At 40.5% G+C, this 23,894-nt stretch overlaps 2 protein-coding genes across 7 annotated transcripts in view; one reads left to right on the top strand and one right to left on the bottom strand.

Annotated features, from left to right (window-relative positions):
• Window positions 1–10,388, bottom strand: part of Cutc (cutC copper transporter) — a 67,644-nt gene extending 57,256 nt beyond the window's left edge. For 5 of the 6 annotated variants that reach the window (XM_023709087.1, XM_023709086.1, XM_023709089.1 and 2 more), the window contains exons 1-3: window positions 10,213–10,388; window positions 6,215–6,286; window positions 1,001–1,060 (exon numbers count right to left, since the gene is read on the bottom strand). In XM_023709087.1, coding sequence (XP_023564855.1) covers window positions 1,001–1,060; window positions 6,215–6,286; window positions 10,213–10,273 — 193 coding nt within the window. In that variant the 5' untranslated portion in view covers window positions 10,274–10,388. The remainder of the gene's footprint in view (window positions 1–1,000; window positions 1,061–6,214; window positions 6,287–10,212) is intronic. The other variant, XM_023709090.1, reaches the window with a different exon arrangement.
• Window positions 10,389–10,646: 258 nt separating this feature from the next.
• Window positions 10,647–23,894, top strand: part of LOC101586038 (cytochrome c oxidase assembly protein COX15 homolog) — a 23,521-nt gene continuing 10,273 nt past the window's right edge. The window contains exons 1-6 of the mRNA XM_023708987.1: window positions 10,647–10,823; window positions 12,126–12,316; window positions 15,230–15,352; window positions 15,785–15,971; window positions 18,686–18,853; window positions 22,180–22,261. Coding sequence (XP_023564755.1) covers window positions 10,734–10,823; window positions 12,126–12,316; window positions 15,230–15,352; window positions 15,785–15,971; window positions 18,686–18,853; window positions 22,180–22,261 — 841 coding nt within the window. The 5' untranslated portion in view covers window positions 10,647–10,733. The remainder of the gene's footprint in view (window positions 10,824–12,125; window positions 12,317–15,229; window positions 15,353–15,784; window positions 15,972–18,685; window positions 18,854–22,179; window positions 22,262–23,894) is intronic.

Genomic DNA, 23,894 nt, shown 5'->3' with positions numbered 1-23,894 from the left:
AGTAACCTAGCTGCTCAAATACATTTGAGTGCAAAAACACTGAATAACCAATAAAATAAATTTATAATGTATTTTAAATTAAATTATTAGGCAGGGAAATAAGAAATATCAACCAAATTAAACAACCCCAGAATTTATACAGATGTTAGAATTAGCAGACAAAGCCATCAAAACAACTATAATTTTAATCTACATGTTCAAAAAAATTCAGAAAACATGAGATGTAAAAACATTCAAATCTCTAAATGCCATCATGTGTGATATGAAAAATACACTAGGCAAAGTTAACCGATTAAACATTGCAGCAAGAAAGATGAGTATACTTGAAGACAAAGATGCAAAATGAAATAGAGAAAGCAGATTTTTTTTAAAGGTAGCTAATCAGTGAGTTCTAGGAGACTTTCAAGCAGTCCAATACAAATATACTTAATGTCTCTCAAAGAGGGAGTAGAGAATACTGCTGAACATGTGTGCTCATTTCCACCCAAGTGTGATGGAAAGCGTAAGTGTACAGGCCTAAGAAACATGAGGAAAACTACACTTTTCATAACTGAGCATCATAAATGAACTGCTCAAAACTCAGAATAAAGAAAATCTTAAAAGCAACCAAAGTGATACACAGAGGAAGACAAAGTTGTGGATGATACATTTATCAGAAACAACACAAGAAGACAGTGAAAAAAACATCTTAAAAGACCTGAAAGGAAAAGGAAAAACTATCAATCTAGAGTTTTATACCAAGTAAAAATATTTTTCAAAAATAAATGAGAAAGCTGTTACTGCAGAGCGGCTGATAATATATATATACAGCAGCTACACACCTTCCAGCTTTTTGATGCTAGATGAGCAAAATCTTTGATTATAATACTTACAACCATAAGCATTTCAAACTGAAACACATTCATACCATTATTTAGTAAAGGACCAAGTGAGACTGATGATCAGTTGTGCCTGGGCTATCTAAACTCCTAAAAGAAAATATGTGGAAAAAAGCACTTACCCATGCTGGGTGTGGTTCCTCCCTCCAATAAACCAGAACATAACTCAATCCGACCAGCTCCTGTAAAAAGAGAAAACAAACAAACAAACAAAACTGTTCAGCACAAATTTTTTAAAAGCTCTTATTTAACAGTAAATGGTTCAAAATTTTTTTTCAAGTACAGAAGTCTTAAAACGTTGTGTAAGACATTGCCAGGCATAGTTATGCATATCTATAATGCTACCACTCTGGGAGGCTGAAGATGATGAGCTTAAGCCCAGCCTGGAGAACCTAAAGTAATTCAAGACCTTGACTCAAAAATACATAACACAAAATAAGGGAAGGGAGGGGGCTACTGGAGATATAATCCAATGTGAAGGACCTAGATTTAATCCCCAGTACTACCACAGAGCAGAAAGGGGGAAAGGGAGGAAGGAGGCAGGGAAGAAGAGAGAGAGCAGGAGTAGAAGCAGCAGGTATCATAACTATATTTTGTAACCCACATTCATAATCTCAATCTCTCAATCTCTCTCTCTCTCTCTCTCTCTCTCTCTCTCTCTCTCTCTCTCATTTGAAAAAGGATATTTCCTTTGGTCAGGAAAAAAAAAAAAAAAAAGACAATGCCAATATAACAGACTGGAATTTGTAGGACGCAATGAAAGCAGTCCTACAAGGAAAATTTTTAGTGGTGAAGTCTCACATCAGAAAAACAGAGAAAACTTACATAACTAACCTAATATTGAGCCTCTAGGCTCCAGAAAAAGGGCAAGCCAACCCAAAGCACATTTGAGGGTAGAAATTATAAAGATTTGAGCAGAAATTAATGCAACTGAAACTAAGAAAACAATACCAAGAATCAATGAACTAAAGAGTTGGTTCTTTGAAAGATTAAATAAAATTAACAAATTCCTGGCAGAAACTTATCAAAACAATACACACTCAAATTCATGCAATTAGGAATGAAAAGGGTAAAATCACAATAAATTCTGCAGAAATCCAAAAGATCAATGCCTACTTCAAGAAATTTAGAGAACACATAATGCTACTATTTCTCAAACTCTTTAATGAAATTGAGAGGGAAACAATACACCCAAATTAATTCCTGGAATTAAGCATTATGCTTATACCAAAACCAGGGAAGAATTCAACAAAAAAAGAGAGCTACAGGCCAATCTCCCTCATGAACATAGATGCAAAAATCCTCAATAAAATACTGGCAAACAAAATGTAGCAAATCACCAAGAAGTCCATACACCATGCATGACTGAGTAGTATTCATCCAAGCAATTCAGGGATGGGTCAACATATACAATCAATAAACACTATATTAACACTATAACTTAAAACACTATATTAGCAGAGTTAAGAACAAAAACCAATCATCTCAACAGATGCAGAAAAAGTATTTGAAAAAAAAGAAAAAAAAAGTATCTGACAAAGTCCAACACCTGTTCATGATTAAAAACAAAAAACAAAACAAAAAACCCTACAGAGCATTGGAATAGATGATCTTCATCTCAATTGGATAAAAGCCATCTATGAAAAACCAATAGCTAGCATCACAGTAAATGGTCAAAAACTAAATATTTTCACTCTGAAATCAGAAACAAGACAAAGATGTCCACTATCAACACTTTTATTCAATACAGTTCTGAAAACATTAGTCAGAACAATTAAATAAGAAAAAAATAGAAGGACTAAGGCTAGGAAAAGAATTTACTAAATTAAAATCACTTGTGGATGGCATGATACTCTACATAGAAGATCCCAATAAGTCTATCACAAGACTTTTAGTTTTAATAACCACATTCAGTAGCACAGCTAGAGAAAAAGTCAACATTCAAAACTCAAGAGTATTCCTATACACAAATAACAGTTGTTCACTGAGAGCGCAATTACATTAACATCTTTCACAGTAGCATGCAAAAAACTGAAATACCTAGGAATCAATCTAAAGAAGAAAGTCAAAGACATTTGCGTTGAAAACTACATGCCTCTGAAAAAGGAGATTGGAGAGTATATGAGAAAAAGGAAAGAGGCTGGGGAGATAGCTTAGCAGTCTAAGCACCTGCTTGGCAAGCCCAAGGATGAGACTGATATCTGGTACTGCATGCCATGCTGGCCCCGGAAACCAAAGTACACTGTGATAGCACCAAAGCTGGGTATGGCAGTACATGCCTGTAACCCCAGTGCTGGGGAGGTTGAGACAAGAGAACCACTACGAGTCCAAGCCACGTAGCAAGACCCTGTATCAAATAAATAAATAGATTGTCTTTTAATTTAGAAAAAGAGAAAAGGTTGGGTGTGGAGGTGCACATATACTTATAATCCCAGCATTTGGGAGATTGAGGATTGCCATAAATTCAAGGACAGCCTGGGCTACATAGTGAATTTAAGGTCAGCCTGAATTACAGAACAAGAAAGAGACCCTGTCTCAAAACAACAACAACAAAAAGGACAGAAATATTACTCTTGGGTAGGAAGAACCAATATACTGAAAATAACCAACTTTCAAAACTGTTAATATTGACTGAATTTAATCCCAAGCAAATTACTAATAGCATACCTCACAGGACTAAGAGAAAACAACTCTAAAATTCATTTGGAATCAGAATAAACCTAGAATAGCAAAAGCAATTCTGGGCAACAAAGACAAGGTAGGTGGCATCACAATCCCTGATGTGATATGAGACTACATAATTACTTATGACAAATACAGTATAGTACTGGAAAAAAAACCCAAAAAACCAGACCTGAGGACCAGTAGAACAGATTATAAAATGCAGAAACAATTCTAAACACACTTAGCTACCTTGTATTTGATAAAGGAGCCAAACACCTTCACTGGACAAATGATAGCTTTTTTAATAAATGTTGCTGGAAAAACTGGCTTTCCATATTTCAAAGATTAAAACTAGATCCCTATCTTTCACCATGTACTAAACTAAAATCAAAAGATCTAAATATGAAAACAGAAACACTAAGACTGCGGGAAGATAGAAGAGGAACAACTCTTCCAGAAATTGGTATAGGCAAAAACTTCACAAACAAAATACTAATCACACAGGAAATATCAGAAAGAATCAACTGGGATTTGAGTCTATTAAAAGCTTTATAGCTTTCAGTTACCATGCACAGCAAAAGAAACCACCAACAGAATAAAGAAACAACCCAAAGTATGGCAAAACACCTCAGACGAAACCCAGAATACATAAAGGACTCAAAAAATCCAGACCTCTCCCTTCAAATTTAAAGACCCAATCCAAGAATGGCCATCCAAAATTGATACTTCTCAGATGTAGTAGAAATGACAAATATGGGAAAAAATGGTCAACATCACTAATTGTTCAAGAGATGCAAATTAAAATAATGTAAGATTCTATCTTATTCTAGAAAGAATGGCTATTATCAAGAAATCAACCAATATCAAATGCTAGTGGGGCTGTGGGGAAAAAAGGAACCCTTTTCCACTGTTGGTGAAAGTGTAAAATGCTGCAATCAGCACAGATTCCTCAAAAAACTTAAACAGATGTTCCATTAAACCCAGCTATTCCCTTTCTTGGTTATTTTCCTACAAGAATTAGCCAAAGCATCATACCAAAGCAATATATGCACAACCATGTTCATAATGGAACAGTCTGTAATAGCTAAATCTTGCAAACAGCCCAAATGCCCATCAACAAATGAATGGATAAAGATATGCTTTTATATGTATACAGTGGAGTAATACTCTGCCATAAAGAACAATAAGCTTGAGACATTTCTAACTAAATAGATGCACCTTAAGACCATACTCTTTAAGTGAAATCAATCAGTTACCATGTTTAAATAGCACATTAGTTCTCTGCTGTGAGAAAACAAAAGTATAAATAAGAACCAAAATTTGTAATACATATTGGGAAGTGGGAAGAAAACATTCAAATGAGAAGGGGAACAAGGGTCAAGGAAAAAAAAGAAGAATGGAAACAAAGCTTTTGTAAACAAAGAAGGGAAAGGAGATTGAAGGGAAGGGAAGCAAGTGGGGAAAATAGCAGCAAGATGCATGACTTAACTAATTCCCTATGATGAATAATAATTATGTGTTTCTAAAATGTACCAATTTAAAAAAAAAAAAAGCCAAATGCCAAAAGTGTCCATCAAGGCTGAAAATATGTACTACATGACTCTTCAGTGAAAAAGTAAATCAGGGACCACTGAAAAAGTTTGAAGGTATGAGTTCAATCCCCGGTTCTGGAAACAAAAAAAAAGAAGAAGAAAGAAAGAAAGAAAAAGAAAAACACGTTTAAAAGTTTGAAGGTGAGTGATGGGTACCTCAGGGTTCATTACACTACTCTGTGGCTATGTTTGAAGCTTTTCTGTAATAAAAATTTTAAACATTTTCAGATCATGAGATGATGGAAAATGTCTATACTTCCTATTAAAACCATATACAAAACAAACACTGGAGTAAAGATAAGGTCTCTAAAACTATCTGTTTTTTTGAGGTTAGGAGGGGACTGTGAACTCAAGAGCATTATCACAGAGCTACATGCTCAAAGTCCTATAAAACCAATTTAAACTAACATCTTGAATTTTTCAGTTTTGCTACTGTTCAATGATAATTTAGTAGGCTGGGTGTGGTGTAATAGGCCTATAATCCCAGGACTTAGGAGGCTGAGACAGAAGGATCACTGTGAGCTTATGGCCTGCTTGGGGGCTCCAAAGTGAGTTCAAAGCCAGGCTGAACTGCATAGTGAAGCCCTGTCTCAAAAAGAAAAAAAAAGCAAAAACCTGTAATGACCAAGCGTCATTGTGAACATGATTCAAATGTGATCTGCTACACAGAAAGACTGGATCATAATTTTCCAGTAGGTGTTTAGTTGGTTTTTATAGGAGAACTTTCTTTTTATGTATTTGGTACAGGGTCTACAGGGTCTCACTACACAGATCAGAGTCGTAGTGACTTTTGTTTTCAGCCTCTCAAGCACCAGGATTACAGGCATGTAACACCACACTGTCTCAGTCAACAACTCAGCACAACCTGGGGGCAGGCTGGCACAGCATGCCAGGGATTGAACCCTGGCCACTGTGGTCTGCTTACGCAGGTGCTTTAGTCCGCTGAGCCAACTGGCCGGCCTCAAGTCGCTTTTGAAAGGATTATTAAGGCCCTCAGAGCATTTCTGAAGTCAGCTCATGGGAATTATTTTTAGCTCCTTGAAAGGTTGCCAACTGTGTCTCACTCTTTAATTTCCTTACCTCCTCTTTCTGCATTCACAGCTGACTCCACTGAATCCACACATACTTCCATAAGAAATCCATTTGCTGCTCCTGAAACATGTGGAGGACAGACACACATGAAAGTACTACCCAGATGAATCTCTCACAAATACAACATTTTACTAGCAAACTCTAAATGGCACACAATAAGTAGGTAAGTGCCCTAGGCACCACAAACAGTACAATATCACACTATTAAACTGATGTCATAACGGTGAAATAGGCACACAGACCTACATGCAAGAAATCCTACTGAGCAGAATATTGTCAGATTAGTCTTCCTTAAATACTGAGCTCATCATCACATCCTAGCTCAGATTCCTACAATGCTCAACTTCTGCATCATGTTTAAATGTCTTTATAAGGAATATATGCTTAAAAGAAAGAATGACATTATATCCTAGTCCCACCACTTATTGTGAGATTCTAGGTTAGAGTTTTCTAAGATGGTAGGTCTTGCTACCTACCTGAGTAATGAAGACTAAAAGACCTAATTCATGTACAAAGCATAGTACCCAACAAGAACTTAAAGTAGCCATTAGTAAGCTACATACTATTTCCTCTTGATGTCTTCAATTCTCCCCAGGCTTCATCCTCACTGTATTTTTTTTTTTTTTTTTTTTTTTCTGTATTTTAGGGAAGGGTGTACAGGGTCTCACTACTAGATCGGACTTGTAGTGATCTGCCTGTTTACAGCCTCCCAAGAGCTGGGATTACAGGCATGCACCACCACGCCCAGTCTCAACTGCCGCCTCAGCACACCCCAGGGACAGGGCCAGCAAGGCAGGCCTGGGGATTGAATCCAGGCCCCTGTGCCTGTTTGCAGGTGCTTTAACTCACTGAGCTGTTTGGCTGGTCCTATCATCCTCAAGATTGCTTATGCCATCTTAATGCACAAAATCCTTCTGGGTTCATTTTTAGTGCTAAAATTTTTCAATTGTCAAGCTACGCTTCCATGCTTTCTTTTTTCCTCTCAAAGTAGGAAATTTTGTCTCCCTCTTTTCAACAAATTTAACTCTTTATGGGCTATATCTTCCCCCTTAGAACACGACTTACTTTGTATCTCTTATTTATGAAAGTATCAAATTAGTCTTAGCTGACCTAAAGTTCCTAAGGTCTTATGTGAGAAGTCTTTATTACCTAAAGCAAAAATAGTGTCTACCACTGGTACCCAATATTCACTTCAATATTAAAAGTTGAATAATTGCAAGTATATCAATTCATATACTGATACTAAAAATGATATAGTTTGAGTGTAAAATAAAGATATGTTTTTAATTTAAAATACTGTATTTACTCCATGCAACGATGCATGGAAGATGCTCACTACTTTGAGGTAACTGTTAGTGGATTTGGAACTATTTTACTTCTTTGGTTTGACAGCTTGAATTTTTCTACCTGCTATGGTAGTTGTGTGTTTATTGTAATTTTGCGATACTGGGGATGAAACCCAGAGCCTTGCAATGAGTGATATCACCAGCTTTAAAAACACTTTTTTTTTATTAGTACAAGTTTCAGCACATAATGGTTCATTGTGGGAAATTGGTATATATTCATAACACATCTCAATTCTGTTTCCTCCTTCTCTCTACCCTCCTTTTATTGCCAGCATCAGAGTCAAGTATTTATCTTCTAAGTCTTTTTTTTTTTTCTTTTGTATTTTTAAGGGTCTACAGGGTGTTCAGGGTCTCACTACTAGATTGGACTTGCAGTGATCTGCCTGTTTACAGCCTCCCAAGTGCTGGGATTACAGGCACGCGCCACCACGCCCAGTCTCAATCGCCCTCTCAGCACACCCCAGGGGCAGGGGTAGCCCCTGCCAGGCGCTTTAATCCGCTGAGCTATTTAGCCAGCTCTATCTTCTAAGTCTTTATAAAGTTAATTGATAAGCTTTTTTCAGGCGCATGGTACAGCAAAGAAACAGGCAGAAGGGAAAAGGGCAAGGTGCTTTATTACCTTTGAGGACACGGTGAGAATGTGGGGAAGATGAGGAATTCTCTGGAGTTGAACAAAGGGAGGCTGAGGCTTTTGCCAGGGGTGGAGTTCGAGGGGGGATATTCAGATATACCTGAGAACTGATTGGGGTCTTCCCTAAAGCGGCAGGAAGGGTGAAAGGAAATTGCACCCTGGACTGAGTTGGAGAAAAAGTAGGGAGGTGGTCTTGGGAAGGTGGGCTTTTGTTTTAAGCCCATATTAGATGATCGCCATAATGATTCAGCAATTCATACTAGGGCCAGAACTTATCTTTAATTATCATACACACAGATCAATAACCAGACTAGCAGGCAAAAATATATATATATAAAACACAAAAGAAAATTACACTGAATCTAGATACTTTTGACACTGTCCATGCTGGATTACAGTACCTCTTTTCCCTATTATTTATCTTTTATTCTGCACTTTACAGTTTCTAAGAAAAATATGCACTATTTAAGCCTATGTGTCTGATTTTACTTAACATTATGCTTTCAAGTACATCTATTTTTCTATAAATGACTCAAGTTTATCATTCTTTGTGGCTGAATAGTACTCCAGTGTGTAAAAATATAAATAGCACATTTTCTTCATCTGTTGAAGAACATACAGGCTATAATTATGAATAATGCTGTTAAAAACATGGGTATGAATACCTCACTGTGTATGATGTCTTTAACTTTTTATTATAGCCCTTTTTAATGTATTTTTTTGAGACAGGATATTTCTAAGTTTGCAGGCTGGTCTTGAACTTGCAATTCTCTTGTATCAGCCTCCCATTTAAATGGGATTACAAGCATCCATCACTGTGCCAGGCTGTAACACTGCTTTTACAATGAAAACTTGAACATTTTGAAAAATAAAAATCTGTCATCAACTAATACCCACTTTTAGCTGTTATTTATTTAAAAGAGTATAGTATCAAACTGGAAAACTTGCGAATCTATGTTCCTAACCCACCATACTGCGTTAACCCCAAGAGTCTCAACAGCTGCTACCAACTGCTACATCAGGTGAGCTGTACACAAAACGGAGGCCAGCAGCAGAGTAAGCAGCGATCCTGAGAAAGTTATTTATAGAAATGAAAGATGAGGCCCTTGCTTGAAGCAACAGCGTTTGGTTTTTGGGGTTTTTTTTTTAGGTGGTATCAGGGATCAAACTCAGGACCTTGCACTTGCCGGACAAGCACTTAATTCTACTGAGCTGTATCTCCCTGGCCGCAACAGTGCTTAAAGCGATTAAGTTCCCATAACTTGGGGCATCTCTGAAGACTTTTAGTCTGTGGGGTAAAACCATTTTTACACCAATTATAAGCCTTTACCTTTTTATTCACAAATAGACGTTTCAAGAGACTACTTGACAAGATTGATTTAAAACGTCAGGCGTAAGAATCCAGCTGTTTTCCATTAAGCTACAAAAGGATTTGCAAAAGTGACACTGCCATTTTGCTTTTTTTTGTTTAGGAATATTGTACACGAAAATTATTTATGTTAACATGGGTTTATTATGGTTTTCTATTTAGAGATTTTGTTTTAATTTCCAACCTGATCAAAGTGTACTGCTTAAGTCACATAAAGATTCCTGGGGGTTCTCGGTGACTTTCGGGACACAGGGACACAAATACAAAAGGCGAGACCCGCTGGCGCAGAGGACCCAAGAGCTCCGGCCTGCGCGCCACGTGGCGCGGCCCAAAGACCTCGAAGCTCGGGGCCTCGGACTCCGCCGCGGCGCGGCTTCCACTCCAACCCCGCCCTCCGCACAGCTCCGGGGGCCACGAGACGGGCCCAGCGACCCGCGCGCGGCCATGGCACACGAGGCTCGGGGTCGCCAGGCCGCCGCGAGGCGCTGCGCCCGCATCCCCGCAGGCAGCTCCAGGCCAGCCCGCGCCGTCCGAGCCGCAGGGGCGGTATGCGCGGCGCGGAGGAAAGCTCGCGGGCAGCGCCCGCCGCCGGCGCCGAGAGCCGAGTCGGCCGACCGCCCCTCCCCCGCCTCTTCCGCACCGGCCGTCCCCGACGGTATCCGCGCGGCTTTCCGCTCCAAGGAGGTCCCCTGCCTCTTCATGCTCCACGCTCTCCTCGCGCCCTCGGTTTCCACTCACAGGCCGAGCGGCCGCGCGCGCACCCTGGGAAGCGCGTCCTCCAAGGCGGCGCACGCCCTGCACGTCCCCGACGTCCGCGGCCCCACCCACCGCGCGGAAGCGTACTTACGGCGCAAGCGCAGTCGCCAGCTTCGCCAGGCTCGCGCCCTGCACGTCCCCGACGTCCGAGGCCCCGCCCACCGCGCGGAAGCGTAGTTACGGCGCAAGCGCAGTCGCCAGCTTCGCCAGGCTCGCGCCCTGCACGTCCCCGACGTCCGAGGCCCCGCCCACCGCGCGGAAGCGTAGTCACGGCGCAAGCGCAGTCGCCAGCTTCGCCAGGCGCGCGCCGGCGCCCTGACCCGGAAGTGCTGCTGCCGCGGGGAGCCGAGAAAAGAGATCGCGAGCCCTGAGGCGCACGGGTGGCGGCCGGGCGTTGTCGTCAGTATGCAGCGGCTGCTCCTTCCATCTTTGAAGGCCTTGATGCGGAGCCGGTGTGCACCGCCCCTGGGCCCTGGGGGGGCTCCCAAAGCACAGGTACTACACGGCCACAGACCCGGATCCTGGGTGGGGATGGGACCAGGCCAAGGTGAAGACTGGGAGCGCCCCTCCTCACGTTACCTACGTTTCAAACACATTTCCTTGTGTCCAGAGCTCTTACATTCATTCGATTCGCTTGTTTCGAGTTTTGTGCTAAATAAGTTTCTGTGCCTCAGTTTCCTTATCTGTGAAATGGGGATAATACCTACTTAATGAGGTTGTTATGACAAATAATACACGTCGAAACTTTAGTGTAAGGCAAAAAGTTCAATAATATTTAACTGCATGTTTGCTCTTGCTAAAAGCACCCCAAGTAATCAGGAACTACTGTACAAACCCACTGGACAGGAAAGAAAATTGAGGCCAGCCGTGGTGGCGCAGTATGTCATTCCAGCACTTGGAAGGCAGGATGATTGCCATGAGTTCTAGGCACCCTGAACTACGGACACAGGAAGACTGTGTCTCAACAACAAAATCAAGGTTTAAGTTGGCTGTCTAAAGTTGCTCAGTTAATTAGACGTAGAACACTGAACATAGACGTTTTGGGTTTTTTTTTTTTCTGTTTGTTTTCTTTTTTGCGGAACCGGGGATTGAGCTCAGGTCCTTGCGCTTGCCAGGGAAGCGCTTATTCCACCGAGCCATCTCACTGGCCCACATAGACGTTTTACAGATAGAGCCAAAACAGAGAGGTATATGCTCAACTAACGGTTGTTGGGAAATGGTTGTGTGTTAGGACCTGGGAAGAGAAAGGTAGATACTACAAGGCTGCCTCCTTGGAGGAAGTTACGGTTTATTTGTTGACTCTTCATAAAAGTTTTGTTATGTAAGGGGACCGCCTTAGAAATAAAGATAGTAGCACTTGAGACTGATCAGACCCTGCCGTCCAGGGCTTATGGATTAGTGAAAGAGGCAAATCGGAGTGTTAAGAACCCTGGTAGCAGTTGTGTTCTGTGGCAGTGACCTGTTGTTGGAGAGTTTGGGCAGGCTTCCTGGAGGAGGTGATACACAAATTGAGATCTCTAGGAAGTAGTATCAATCAGGGAACAAGTAGTGTTCCAGGGAGGAATTAAGTTTAAAAGACCCAGAGAAGAAAGAATGTAAGATCTGGGAGAAGGCGCAGAGAACGGGAAATTGACGTAGTGTGTGGACACACTGGCGTGAGGCAAGAGGTGAGGCGGGAGAACCATTCTGGAAGGTTTGGAACGTAGAGAACGGTGATGTAACCGCAGTAGCAGTGGTGGGTGTGGGTAGCCGCCTCCCCCCGTCTCTTCAGTTGTAATTGTCTGCTTTGATCCTTAGGGTGGTGACAGTTACGGCATCCAGCGCCCTGTGCAGCCAGTGCAGTACAGCACCGTCACTGAAGTGGCCTTGCAGTCTGGAAAGGGTGCAGTGTCGCTTCCCTCGAAGGCGGCTGAGCGGGTCGTGGGCCGCTGGCTCCTGGTCTGCAGTGGAATGGTGGCTGGGGCAGTGATTCTTGGCGGAGTGACTAGGTGAGTAGTTTGCATGAGCGAGTCAGGAGTTCTGGGTTGTCATTAGGAGCGCAGGGTGCTTGAGAGGGAAGAGACCGTAAGGAGCGGCTAGTACAGCTCTTAATCATTTTACAGATGGAGAAACTGAGGCCTTGAGGAGGCACCATATCTGATGGCTTTCTCTGCCACAGAGCAGGTTAGTATGTCATTAGGAGGAGCCTGTTATAAAGATTGGTTTAAGTTTAAACGAGGAGCGTTGGATTGTTTGTGTGTGTCTTGGGTGGATTCTGTGTCTCATTTTCCTTTCTCCCTTCAATCTCAATTTTATTTGAATGTTTTTCCGGTTTTTTGGATCAATTATGGTACTTCACAGTGTCGGATATCACAATTGGTTCATGCACCACAAACTTTAAACACACTGTTTAGATTTACCGTTGTGGACACCCAAGACATTTGCCTGGAGCAACCCACACAGTCTTGGTTTTGCTGATTGTGTTGATTTTAATATGTCCCAGTCTGCCCTATGTGTCCAGTAAAGACTTACTTCTTGATCAGATTCAGACTAAGGTTAAAGGACCAAGACACTTCATAGGTGATTAGAACATTCACAGACGTCTGGTGTCCCTTAGAAGATTTCAGAAACCATTAATTACTGTTACTTAGAGGCATTATTTCATTAGAGTTACAAAATTATAATATTTATTAGCTCAGTTTTGAAAAACAAAAAACTCCCTCATCAATTTGGTTATCCCAAGATATAACCTTTTCTTATAGAAAAGGCAAGGCAGATATTTGATGCTTTCCCTTTGTTTACCAATTTTCAGAACAATAAATTAGCCAGACATGGTGGTGCACATCTGTAATACCAGCACTCCAGAGTCTGAGGTAGGAGGATCACCATGAGTTCAAGGCCAACCTGGGCTATGGAGTGAGACCCTGTCTCAAAAAAAAAAAAAAAAAGAAAAGAAAATAATAAATTAGTTCCCAAGACTTCCCAAAGGCACCAAAGTATTTGCGTTTTTTTTCTTTTTTGGAACCGGGGATTGAACTCAGGCCCTTGCGCTTGCCAGGGAAGCGCTTATTCTACTGAGCCATCTCCCCGGCCCAGTATTTGCATTTTTAAATATCATCCTAAATTCAGAGATTTAAACACATCTGATAGGACCCTGTTCTACTTTTGATAGTTCCTTGCTTTTGATATCCTGAAGTGTCCAGATTTATCTTGTACATTTCTTGCCTATGGCCTAAAATTAGTTTTAGTTTAGTTTAGGGATGCTGATAGCTTTTGGTTTTCTTTCTTTTTTAAATATCAGTTTATTTACACACATACCTAGTATGCCATATGAATTCAAGAGTTTGATCTTATTCCAAAGAGATTGTACCTCTTAAGATATTTTTCACATCTATGAAAGACAATGAATTAAAACATCTGTAGTCCTTCAGCAGTTGGTCTCTCACTCTAAAGAAAGGTTTCACAAATCCAGATACAAGGTACAAGGTCGTCATGTTTTCTACTGAAAATAGTAAGTTCTCCTCGGGATCATTCTGCTAGTGGCTAATATGCTACTATGGGGTTGTGAAACTGGGTCAATTTTCATAAAGAGTATTTCTCATATTCTGCCCTAATTTATCTGTTTCAATATACCATCAATGCCTCATAGCCTGTTCTGGGAAACTATGTAACAGTAAATCCCCAGAGAACCTAAGCCTGCATTCCTGTAAGAAGTCTGTTTGCCCTGTGTAAAGAATGTTAATTATCTGGAACAGGGGAAGGAGAAGAGAGACACAATCAAAGCAAAATACGTGCGTGTGTATAGGTGTTGCGTTAGTGAAATTAGTGGAGGTAAGAATATGGGGAATACATAGGGCTGGGCAATAGCTTAGAAGTAAGCGCCTGCCAGGCGAGCACAAGGACCTGGGTCCGATCCCATCCTGCATGCCAAGCCAGCCCTGGAATCCTGGGTGCACCATGCAGGCCACCGAAACCAGGCGTGGTGGTACACTCCTGTAATCCCAGCACTGGGAAGGCTGAGCCAGGAGGATCAGTATGAGTCCAGGCTGCATAGCAAGACCTTGTACCAAATAAAGAAATACTTTTTTTTTTTTTTAAAAAAAAGAGAGTATGCATTAGTGAAATCCACTAGTTTGTAAGATTAATAGATATTGATACTTACAGTTTAAAAAACAATGATGGTTATGGCTTGTGAGGTGTAGTTCAGTGGTAGAGCATGTGTAGTTCCTGGCCAAAAGAAAAAAAGAGCTGGTTATGTATTTAGGATACATTTTGGGTAGTTTTGCCTGTCAAGTAATGCTAGTAAGAAGAACTGACTGAAAAAAATTAAGCAAGTAAGAGGGTAAAGAAATCAAGCCTGATGTGTTGGCACACACCTGTAGTCCCAGCTGAGACAGGAGGGTCTTTGGGAATTTGAAACCAGCCTGGGTTACAAAGTGAGCTCAAGGCCAGCCTGAACTACATAGCAAGACCCTGTCTACAAAAGACAGAAAAAAAAAAAAGGCTGGCAGGATCGCTCAGCAGACTGAGCACCTGCTTAGGCAAGTGCAGGGACCAGGGTGTGCACCACATGCCGCACTCACCCCACCCCCGGGTGTGCTGAGCCAGCCAGGAGGATCACTGTGAGTCCAAGCTGTGTAGTAACACCTTGTACCAAATACGTTTTTAAAAGAAAGAAAGAAAAGTAACAAACCAGTGTTTCTCATAGACTTTTAAGCAGTAAGAAAAAAGGGTATCACAAGAGGAAAGAATTGGGGCCGGGAGATGGCTCAGTGGAATAAGTGCTTCCATGGAAAGCACAATCCCTGGAGGAAACAGTGAATTGATGTGTTCATTTTGATTGGGGTTATGATCTACTTGCTGTAAACCATTTATGAATAATCTAGTGTCATGAACTCAAAGAAATTGCTTCCTGTCCTAAGGTTGACAGAGTCTGGCCTCTCCATGGTAGATTGGCATTTAATAAAAGAGATGAAGCCACCTACAAACCAAGAGGAATGGGAAGCAGAATTCCAGAAATACCAACAATTTCCAGAATTTAAAATGTAAGTTTAAAAAAAAAGGTAAATAACCACTACCTGATCTTACCTGAAACCCTATGGAATGGTTAGATTCCTTTTTTTCTTTTCTTTTCTTCTTCTTTTTGAGACCCAGTTTCACTATGTAGTTTAGTCAGGCCTGAAACCCACTCTGTAGCCAGACTAGTCTCAGGCTCACAGTTCTCTGACCTCAGCTTCCCCAGTGCTGGGATTACAGGCTCTGTGCCTGCCTCGATTCCTTTATTGCTTGATCTTTGGTTCAGGTAATTAATGAGCTCCTAGTCTAACATCTAAGTCTAGAGTCATCCTGAAGTTGATAAAGAGGAACAGGGCAGGCTACAAAACTGCCAGTCTGAGACGGTTTCTGCATTGCATGGGGAAATAAAAATCAGACAGACATAGCCTCTTTCTTTATTATTGACTTCCTGTTTCACCCAGCTTGAATCATGATATGACACTGGCCGAATTCAAGTTCATCTGGTACATGGAATACTCACACCGCATGTGGGGTCGTGTTGTAGGTCTTGCATACATCCTGCCTGCTGCCTACTTTTGGAGAAAGGGCTGGCTTAGTCGTGGCATGAAAGGCCGCGTTCTTGCTCTCTGTGGCTTGGTCTCCTTCCAGGTAAGATTCATTCAAGTTTGGGAAACTAGAGGTGCTTCAAGGAGCTTCCTAGCTGGCATTATTTCTAAGGAAGTAATCTTTGAGTCACTGTAACAGAGTGGGTAAGAGTATGATTTGAGTCTGCCACTTACTAGGGCAAGTAACTGACCTTTGCAAACTATGATTTTCTTACCTATAAATGCAGATCATAACGGTACCTGTCATTTAGAGTTTGTGGGTATTAAGACAATAACATATGAAGCACTTGGGGCTGGGGAGATAGCTCAGTAGAATAAGTGTTTGCCTGGCAAGCACAAGGGCCTGAGTTCAATCCCCGGTTCTGCAAAAACAAACAAAAAAGACGAAAAAAACCCCAAACATATAAAGCACTCATCTGAATGCCTGGAATCAGTAAATTCTCCAATAATGCATATTCTTGTATCACCTGGGCTTTCTTTCTTTTTGCCAAGAGAGTAGAATCCCAAAGACAAGTAGGAAAACTCCAGAAGAGAAAAACACTTTGTAGAATGAAAGATCCTACAATACAGATTTACCTGAGAGATACTTAGGTATAGTGTTTAAAATTATTTAAGCTAAATTCATTTAAAGGAAAAAAAGCTCTGAAAGACTCCCATAGTTAAGAGGTTGGGTAAAGCTGAGCAGCAAGAGAAGGAATTAGAGAGAACACTTAGAAACATGGGGATCGAAGTACAAAGAAAGGTTCTGAGGGAGAGTGTCGGAGTAACATCAAAGTTAATCAGGAAGAAGCTAGCTGGCTACCTAGAAGTGGCAAGAAGATGAGCCACTTGGTTTTATTGGGGGTTTTTTTTGTGGAACCAGGAATTGAACTCAGGCCCTTGTGCTTGCCAGGGAAGCGCTTATTCCACTGAGCCATCTCCCCGGCCCAAGATGAGCCACTTGGAAGGGATTATGGAGGCAATAGAAACAGGAGCTAGACACTGCCAGAAGTCTAATAGAGCTGGAGGGATAATCCCAGCACTCCAGACACTGAGTCAGGAGGCTCACCTTGAGATCAAGGCCAGCCTGAATTACATAACAAGACCCTGTCTCAAAAAGCCGAAAGAAAGAAAAAGGGTCTAATAGTAACAGGGAAACTTAGATGGAAGATGATGAAACTTCATATTTTGGAAATAAATACTAAAGGGGGCCAGCCAGATAGCTCAGTGGACTAAATCACCTGCTTAGGCAAGGGCAGGGACCGGGCTTTGATCCCTGGCACCACATGCCATGCCAGCCTGGTCCCCGGGGGCACACTGAGACAGCAACTGAGATTTGGCATGGTGGCGTGGACCTGTAGTCCCAGCACTTGGGAGGCTGAAAACAGGAGGATCACTCGGAGTCTAATCTGTGTAGTGATCCTGTAGATGCTGTACTAAATACATTTAAAAAAGACTAAAAATAGATTTCTGGGAAGGGAGAAATTTAAAATGTCAAAGTGATGGGAGGATGAAAGTGAGGGCTGGTGAACTCTATATGCTCTCATTTTACACAGCTGAAATCAGGGTAATTAGAATAGCGAAGGCAGGGCCAGGGAGATGGCTCAGTAGAATATGCGCTTGCCAGGGCCTGAGTTCAATCCCCAGTTCCATCAAAAAAAAAAAAAAAAGAGAATAACAAAGGTACTCTTGAAGGCGAAAGAAGTGGCCAAAACAGTTTCCTGAGGAACGAATGTATTGAAAGAAGTGGGAGAATCACACCTCTTCAACCTGATTCTACTGGTTTAGTAGAAGTGGGTACGAGAGGACTACATTATACTTGATATAATTGGAACCGACAGTTGTGTGGTTGATTGAGAATGCCAGTTACAACAGAGAATCATAAAATCCAGCACAATGTAAATGTCTAAATTTAGACATGTCCTTTTACTGTCATCTTTTTATTTTTTTCCAATCCAAGACTGAGGCTTTTCTTTGATTCCCCAGATTAGAGTTCATCTTCATATCTCTTGTACCGGGGCTTGGGAGATGGCTCAGTGGAATAAGCACTTCCCTGGCAAGTGCAAGGACCTGAGTTCAATCCCCGGTTCCACCCAAAAAAAAAAAAAAAAAAAAAAATTAACCTCTTGTACCTACATAAACTGCTTTCTAGTTTCATTTTCCTTGAAAAGAAAAAAGAAGTAGGAACTCAGAAATTTACAAAACAATCTGTCTAGAGGTCTTACAGATTTGTATGACCTCCCCCTAATTTTTGTATGTTTGTTTTTGTTTGTTTTTTGAGACAGAGTCTTGCTATGTAGTTCAAGCTGGTCTTGAACTCACTGTGCGGTTCAGGCTTCCCTTGAGCTCATGATAATCTTCCTGCCTCCACCTCGCAAGCGCTGTGATTACAGGAGTGCACCACCACGCCATCTCCAAAGCTTTTATAATTGCCTGATCTTCACCTAATAATTGTTTTTAAGCAGTTACCTTAATTAAGGTTTTTTAAAGCTAGCAATGTAGTTTTCAGAGTCAACTCTTTTTTTAATCAGTGGTTTACATAATGTCAAATTCTCTCAACTGGATGTAGGGTTTTGCATACAATGATGAAGGTTTTGTAGTTTATATTTGGATTTTAGTTCAGTAAAACATTAAGTAGTGGTGAAGTACTGCTGGTACCAAGTGTGGAACTGTGGGTTATGCTTCTTGGGATATGGGAGGATGTGGAAAGCAGAGGCCAGGAAGGGAACAAAACAAAGTAGTTTCAATCTAGATTTGCCTCCGTCTTCTGGGCCCTAGGGTCTGTTGGGATGGTACATGGTGAAAAGTGGATTAGAAGAAAAGCCAGATTCCTACGACATCCCTCGCGTCAGTCAGTACCGCCTTGCAGCCCACCTCGGGTCAGCCCTGCTTCTGTACTGCGCCAGCCTGTGGACCTCGCTCTCGCTGCTGCTCCCTGAGCACAAGGTAAAAGTCAGGCTGTGGATTTTTACCGCGTCCGTACAGATGCTAACAGGAAATTCTGATTCTCATGAGAAATTACAAGTCCAGCCACAGATTCCTTTAAAGTAACATCTGTCAGTTTTCCAGAAACAAGATTGTACTGAAGTTGAGATAAGTTGAATATTGAGACTTTAGATGATTTTGAGACTACAAAAGCAAAACATGAACTTACATAGTTTTGGAGCTAGAACAATTAAAGAAAAATTAGTGTAACAGCTGATTTTTTAAAAAAATTGTGATAGAATGTACATAATCATTTTAAGCATTTAAGCCAGTAATGTGAAATATATTCACAATATTGTACAACCAGTCTTCAAAAAATTTTGATATCCATTAAATAAACCCTTTTCTACTACAGGTTACCTTCTCTATGAATTTATTCTAGGTACTTCCTGTAAGTGTAATAATACAGTCTGTCTTTTTGTGACTGGCTTATTCCATGTATCATAGTTTCCTCCAGGTTAACTCATGATGTAGCATGTGTCAGGATTCCTTTGTCAAGGTGCTGTAACATTCCATAGTGCATAGATGTGACGTTGTGTTTATCTACATCTGTCTTGCATAGATAAAAAAATAGTGGACTTTTTTTTTAGCTGTTGAGAATAATGATGTGAATATGGGTGTGCAAAATATCTTTTTGGTTTCAGTTCTTTTGTATTTTTATTTTTTGTGGCCAGCTCAGCCCACCCTGGGGGCGGGGCTAGCACAGCGTGTGGTGCTGGGGATCAAAAGTTCTTTTGGACATATATCTAGAAGTGGAATTTCTGGGTCATATAGGAATGGAATATTTTGTCTGTATTACCTATTGGCAAAGGAGCGAATATCGATTTTAGAGGAAAAGTGAGGAGCACCAACAGTGAGATGTCCCATGCATTTTAACTTACAGAAGGGATGGTGGATAGAAAGGCACGGCAGGCCAGAATAAGCGCTATAACTGAACTTTTGGTGGTATGCATGTTGTGTTGTTAAATGGGGACCTGCCATTCAAATTGCACATATTAAACCTAAGCGATTTTGTCTAAAAGGGTTTTCTCTATGCTGATTTTCCTTTAGGAAAATAGGAGATTTTACACTTTATGCTTTGATATAAAAGCAAGGTATGGTTATTTTGGAAGCCATTATATATAGTAGAGATCTCATTCACACCCCTACAAGACAGTTTTTTCTAGTATTTTAAAACTGTGATTAGGACTGGGGATGTAGCTCAGTAGTAGAATGCTTGGCTAGCATGCACAAAGTCCTAGGTTTGATCCTCAGCACCAAAAACAGCAACAAAGAAAACATAAAAGCCAGTGATTATTGGATTAAGTATTGAAATCACGCTTGATGGCAAACCTTTTGTAGCTTTCAGTCGTACACACAGCCCACTGCAGCATGCGTCTAGGTTTGCCATCACAGAACTAAACCAACTTTATGGAGCAGTGTGAGGAGACAATAGGATTGTTAAGTAGCACCAGCCCATAGCTGTGGAACTGCTGTGGCTTGGATCCCAGTAAGAATTAGAGGTGTTAGCTTGCAGTCATCCCCACAGGGAAGCCAGCTAGTTGAAGTGTGTAGTACACTTTCAAAGCCAAACTGCTAAAATACGTTGTCTTTGTCTGTAGCTCTATTTCTTAACCACCCATTCTTTTCTTTTCAGTCCTCATGATCAGGCTGCCACTCACTGCTCTAACACAAATTCACACATACCAACACATTTAGACATATATACTCACACATACACTCTGCCAAAATTGAAACTCTTATATATTACTGATTGTATCACTTGTTTTCTCCCTCTTTCTTGGTATTACATCTAAGTATGGGAAGGATTTGAAATGATGGTCAGTTAGCCATATAGTGCTTAATTTTTAGTAATTAAAATTAAGTAACATTAATTTTATTTAAAGAAATTATGTTTTTGGCAATACTTAAGATAAAACCCAAGGAGTGCTGAGCTATATTCACAGCCCTTTTTTATTTTTATATTTTTAAATTTTGAAGCAGTATCTCCCTGAGTTGCCCAGGCTACCCTTGAACTTGTAGTCCTGCCTGAGCTTCCTGTAGGCATGCACCACCATGTCCAGCTTAAACATTTTGCTTCTTCATATTTAAGTAAAAATAACATTTTATATAATTTTCAGTCATATCTAGGCAGTGTTTCAGTGTTTCTTTTTCTTTCGAGACAGAGTCTTGCTACCTGTATACTTCAGCCTAGGCTTCAACTTGATTTGTAGCCTGAGATGGCCTTGAATTCAGTGATCTTCCTGCCTTAACCTACCAAGGGCTGGGATTACAGCTATGTGCCACCATGCCCAGGTTTTGTTTGTTTTGGTTTGCTTTGGTTTGGTTTTTTGAAATAGGGTCTTGCTCTGTTATGCAGGCTGACCTTGAAATCACTAAGTGGCCCAGGCTGGCCTTGAACTCATGGCAGTCTTCCTGCTTTTGGCCTCCTGAGTGCTGGGATTATAGGAATGATCCACCACACCAAGCTAGTCATTGTTTTGAGCCTTCGTTAGCCATGGATGATAACATATACCCATCATCGTAGAAAGTACCAATAGACAGCATTAATATCTGCCTGTCATATCTTACTAATGATACATAACTTTTCATATTACAGATTATAAGCCATTTGAGGACACCACTTAACTCCTTTGTATCTGTGTAACGGCTTGTTCAAAAAGTTCTTAATAATATTTGTGGACTCACTGATAAGTATCAGAAGTTGGCTATAAAAAGAAGTTGGTGGGCCGGGGAGATGGCTCAATAGAATAAGCACTTCCCTGGCACGTGCAAGGGCCTGAGTTCAATCCCCGGTTCTGCAAAAAAAAAAAAAAAGAAGAAGTTGGCTATAGTAAAAATAAAAACAAATTTAGCTTTTACCAAAAATACTATTTCTAGGCATTTTGCACTTTAGATTGTTTGCTAAGCCCTAATGTAACAATCCAGTGCTATTTATTAAGCTACAGCATTTCAATCATGGAAAAGCATTTTTCCCAAGTAATATAAGTTATTCAGTTATCAAGGATACATGTCTGAGTACCGTCATACCAAGCAGCAGACTAGATTACTATGGTCAGCAAGACAGGTAGCAGTTTTTGCCTCCACAAGTGTTACAAGATGGTAGATTAGACAGCAGTGCATGATCATAATAAAATATGATGCACGTTAGAACATCTGTTGAGAGTGCTTAGCTTAGTCTAGAACCCAATGAAGTTCTGACCTTCAATTGGCACTTACGTTTGGCCTTAGACATCTTTGCTATCTCTCCTAATCCCTGCAATCCAATTGTGATTTTCTTTATTTAGTTGCCTGAGACCCGCCAACTCCTATGGTTGAGACGGTGTGCTGCTGGAACAGCAGGTCTCGTGTTCCTTACAGCTCTCTCAGGTAAGACTCTTCTCATTGGAGATGGCCTGGTTTTGCTTCACCTCCAGGTAGGATCTCTTGCCTAATGCTTTGCCTTTCTTCCTGCATCTTCCTGTTTCAATTTTCATAGTTGTCTCAGCATCTGCCTAGATCCAGCCTGTTCAGATTCAAATGTTGGCTTCACCATCTGTGACCTGAATGACCTCGGCAAGCCATAGAACTTTGGGCTTCAGTGACCTCCTTTGTAAAGTGGAAATGGTGACTATAGTATGAGTAACGTATATGACCTGCTTAGAGCAGGACCAGGCATGAAGCAAAAGCTACATAAAGGTTAGCTGTTGGTATTGTATAACACATTTATTATTTTTTATTTTTATTTTTTTAATAATTTTATTTTGAAGAATTAAAAACAAGAGCAAGAGAAACAGAAACAGGGTAACATGTAATAATACATACATTACAGATTTTCAAAACAAGAGTATCTGACAGTGATATATCATTATTGTCGAATCTGTTGCTCAGATTAACAGATACAGTTACACAAGTTGGGACATATCATTGAACATTACCATATGCTTTCAAGAAATCTTAAATTTTTGTTCTTTTCTCTCGTTTTCTTTTATTACCTTTTTTAAAAAAAAATTAGAGAGTATAGTGCTAATATGACATTAGAAATGGTACACATTTATAAGACCAAGATGACAGGTATTTCAAGCGTGGCGTTAGTATTACACATTGCTGTCCTCAGTGTAGTTGCTCAGTTCACAGATATCAGCATATAGAGTTAGGGTGAGAATTCTACCCATTAAATGCAATTTTCAAAAATCTGATGAAAATTCTTAGGACTGTTGCCTTAGCCATCTTGTATATATACATGTATGGTTTTGCCCCTACCTTATTTCCTAACTTTTCTCCTTTTTCTCTGTTATTATTAAATCCTTGAGTTCTGTTTCTTTCCATTTAACTGTGTCTGTTATACCTTTCAATTTTTATTTCTTCTGAGTTCTTACACTAGGAAGACAATACAATATTTACCCATGTATCTGGTTCATTTCACTTATGAATATAGCTTCAAGTTGCATCCACTTACCTACAAAGGCTTTGAATTTGTTTTTCTTTATAGCTGAGTAATACTCCATTGTATAAAAATGCCACTTCTTTTTCATCCATTCCTCAGGTGTTGGAAATTTTGGTTGTTTCCAAGATTTGGCTATCACAAATTGTGCTGCTATAAACATGGGTGCACATATATCACTATGATACATTGTTTTCATTTCTTTGGGAAAATTCCCAGAAGGGGAATAGCTGGACTGAATGGGATCTCCAGTTCTAGTTTTTTGAGGAGTCTCCAAACTGATCTCTATACTAGTTGCCAGTCTACATTCCCACCAGCATTGGAGAAGGGTTCCTTTTATTGCAGCCTCTCCAACATTTGTTGTTGGTTGATTTCTTTATGATATGGTAATTTTTTCTGGGGTGAGATGGTATCTCAATATTGTTTTAATTTGCATTTCTTGAATGGCCAGTGATCTGGAGCATTTTTTCATGTATTTATTTGCCTCTTGTATTTCTTCCTCTGAGAAGTGTGCATTCATCTCAGATGCCCAGTTTTAGATTGAGTCCTTAAATTTTGGGGCTCTACTCTTTTTTAGTT

This window comes from Octodon degus, unplaced genomic scaffold (assembly GCF_000260255.1).
Source record: "Octodon degus isolate 3935 unplaced genomic scaffold, OctDeg1.0 scaffold00010, whole genome shotgun sequence".
In the NCBI taxonomy this organism is placed as follows: domain Eukaryota; kingdom Metazoa; phylum Chordata; class Mammalia; order Rodentia; family Octodontidae; genus Octodon; species Octodon degus.
This window is presented reverse-complemented; position numbering and strand designations above follow the sequence as displayed.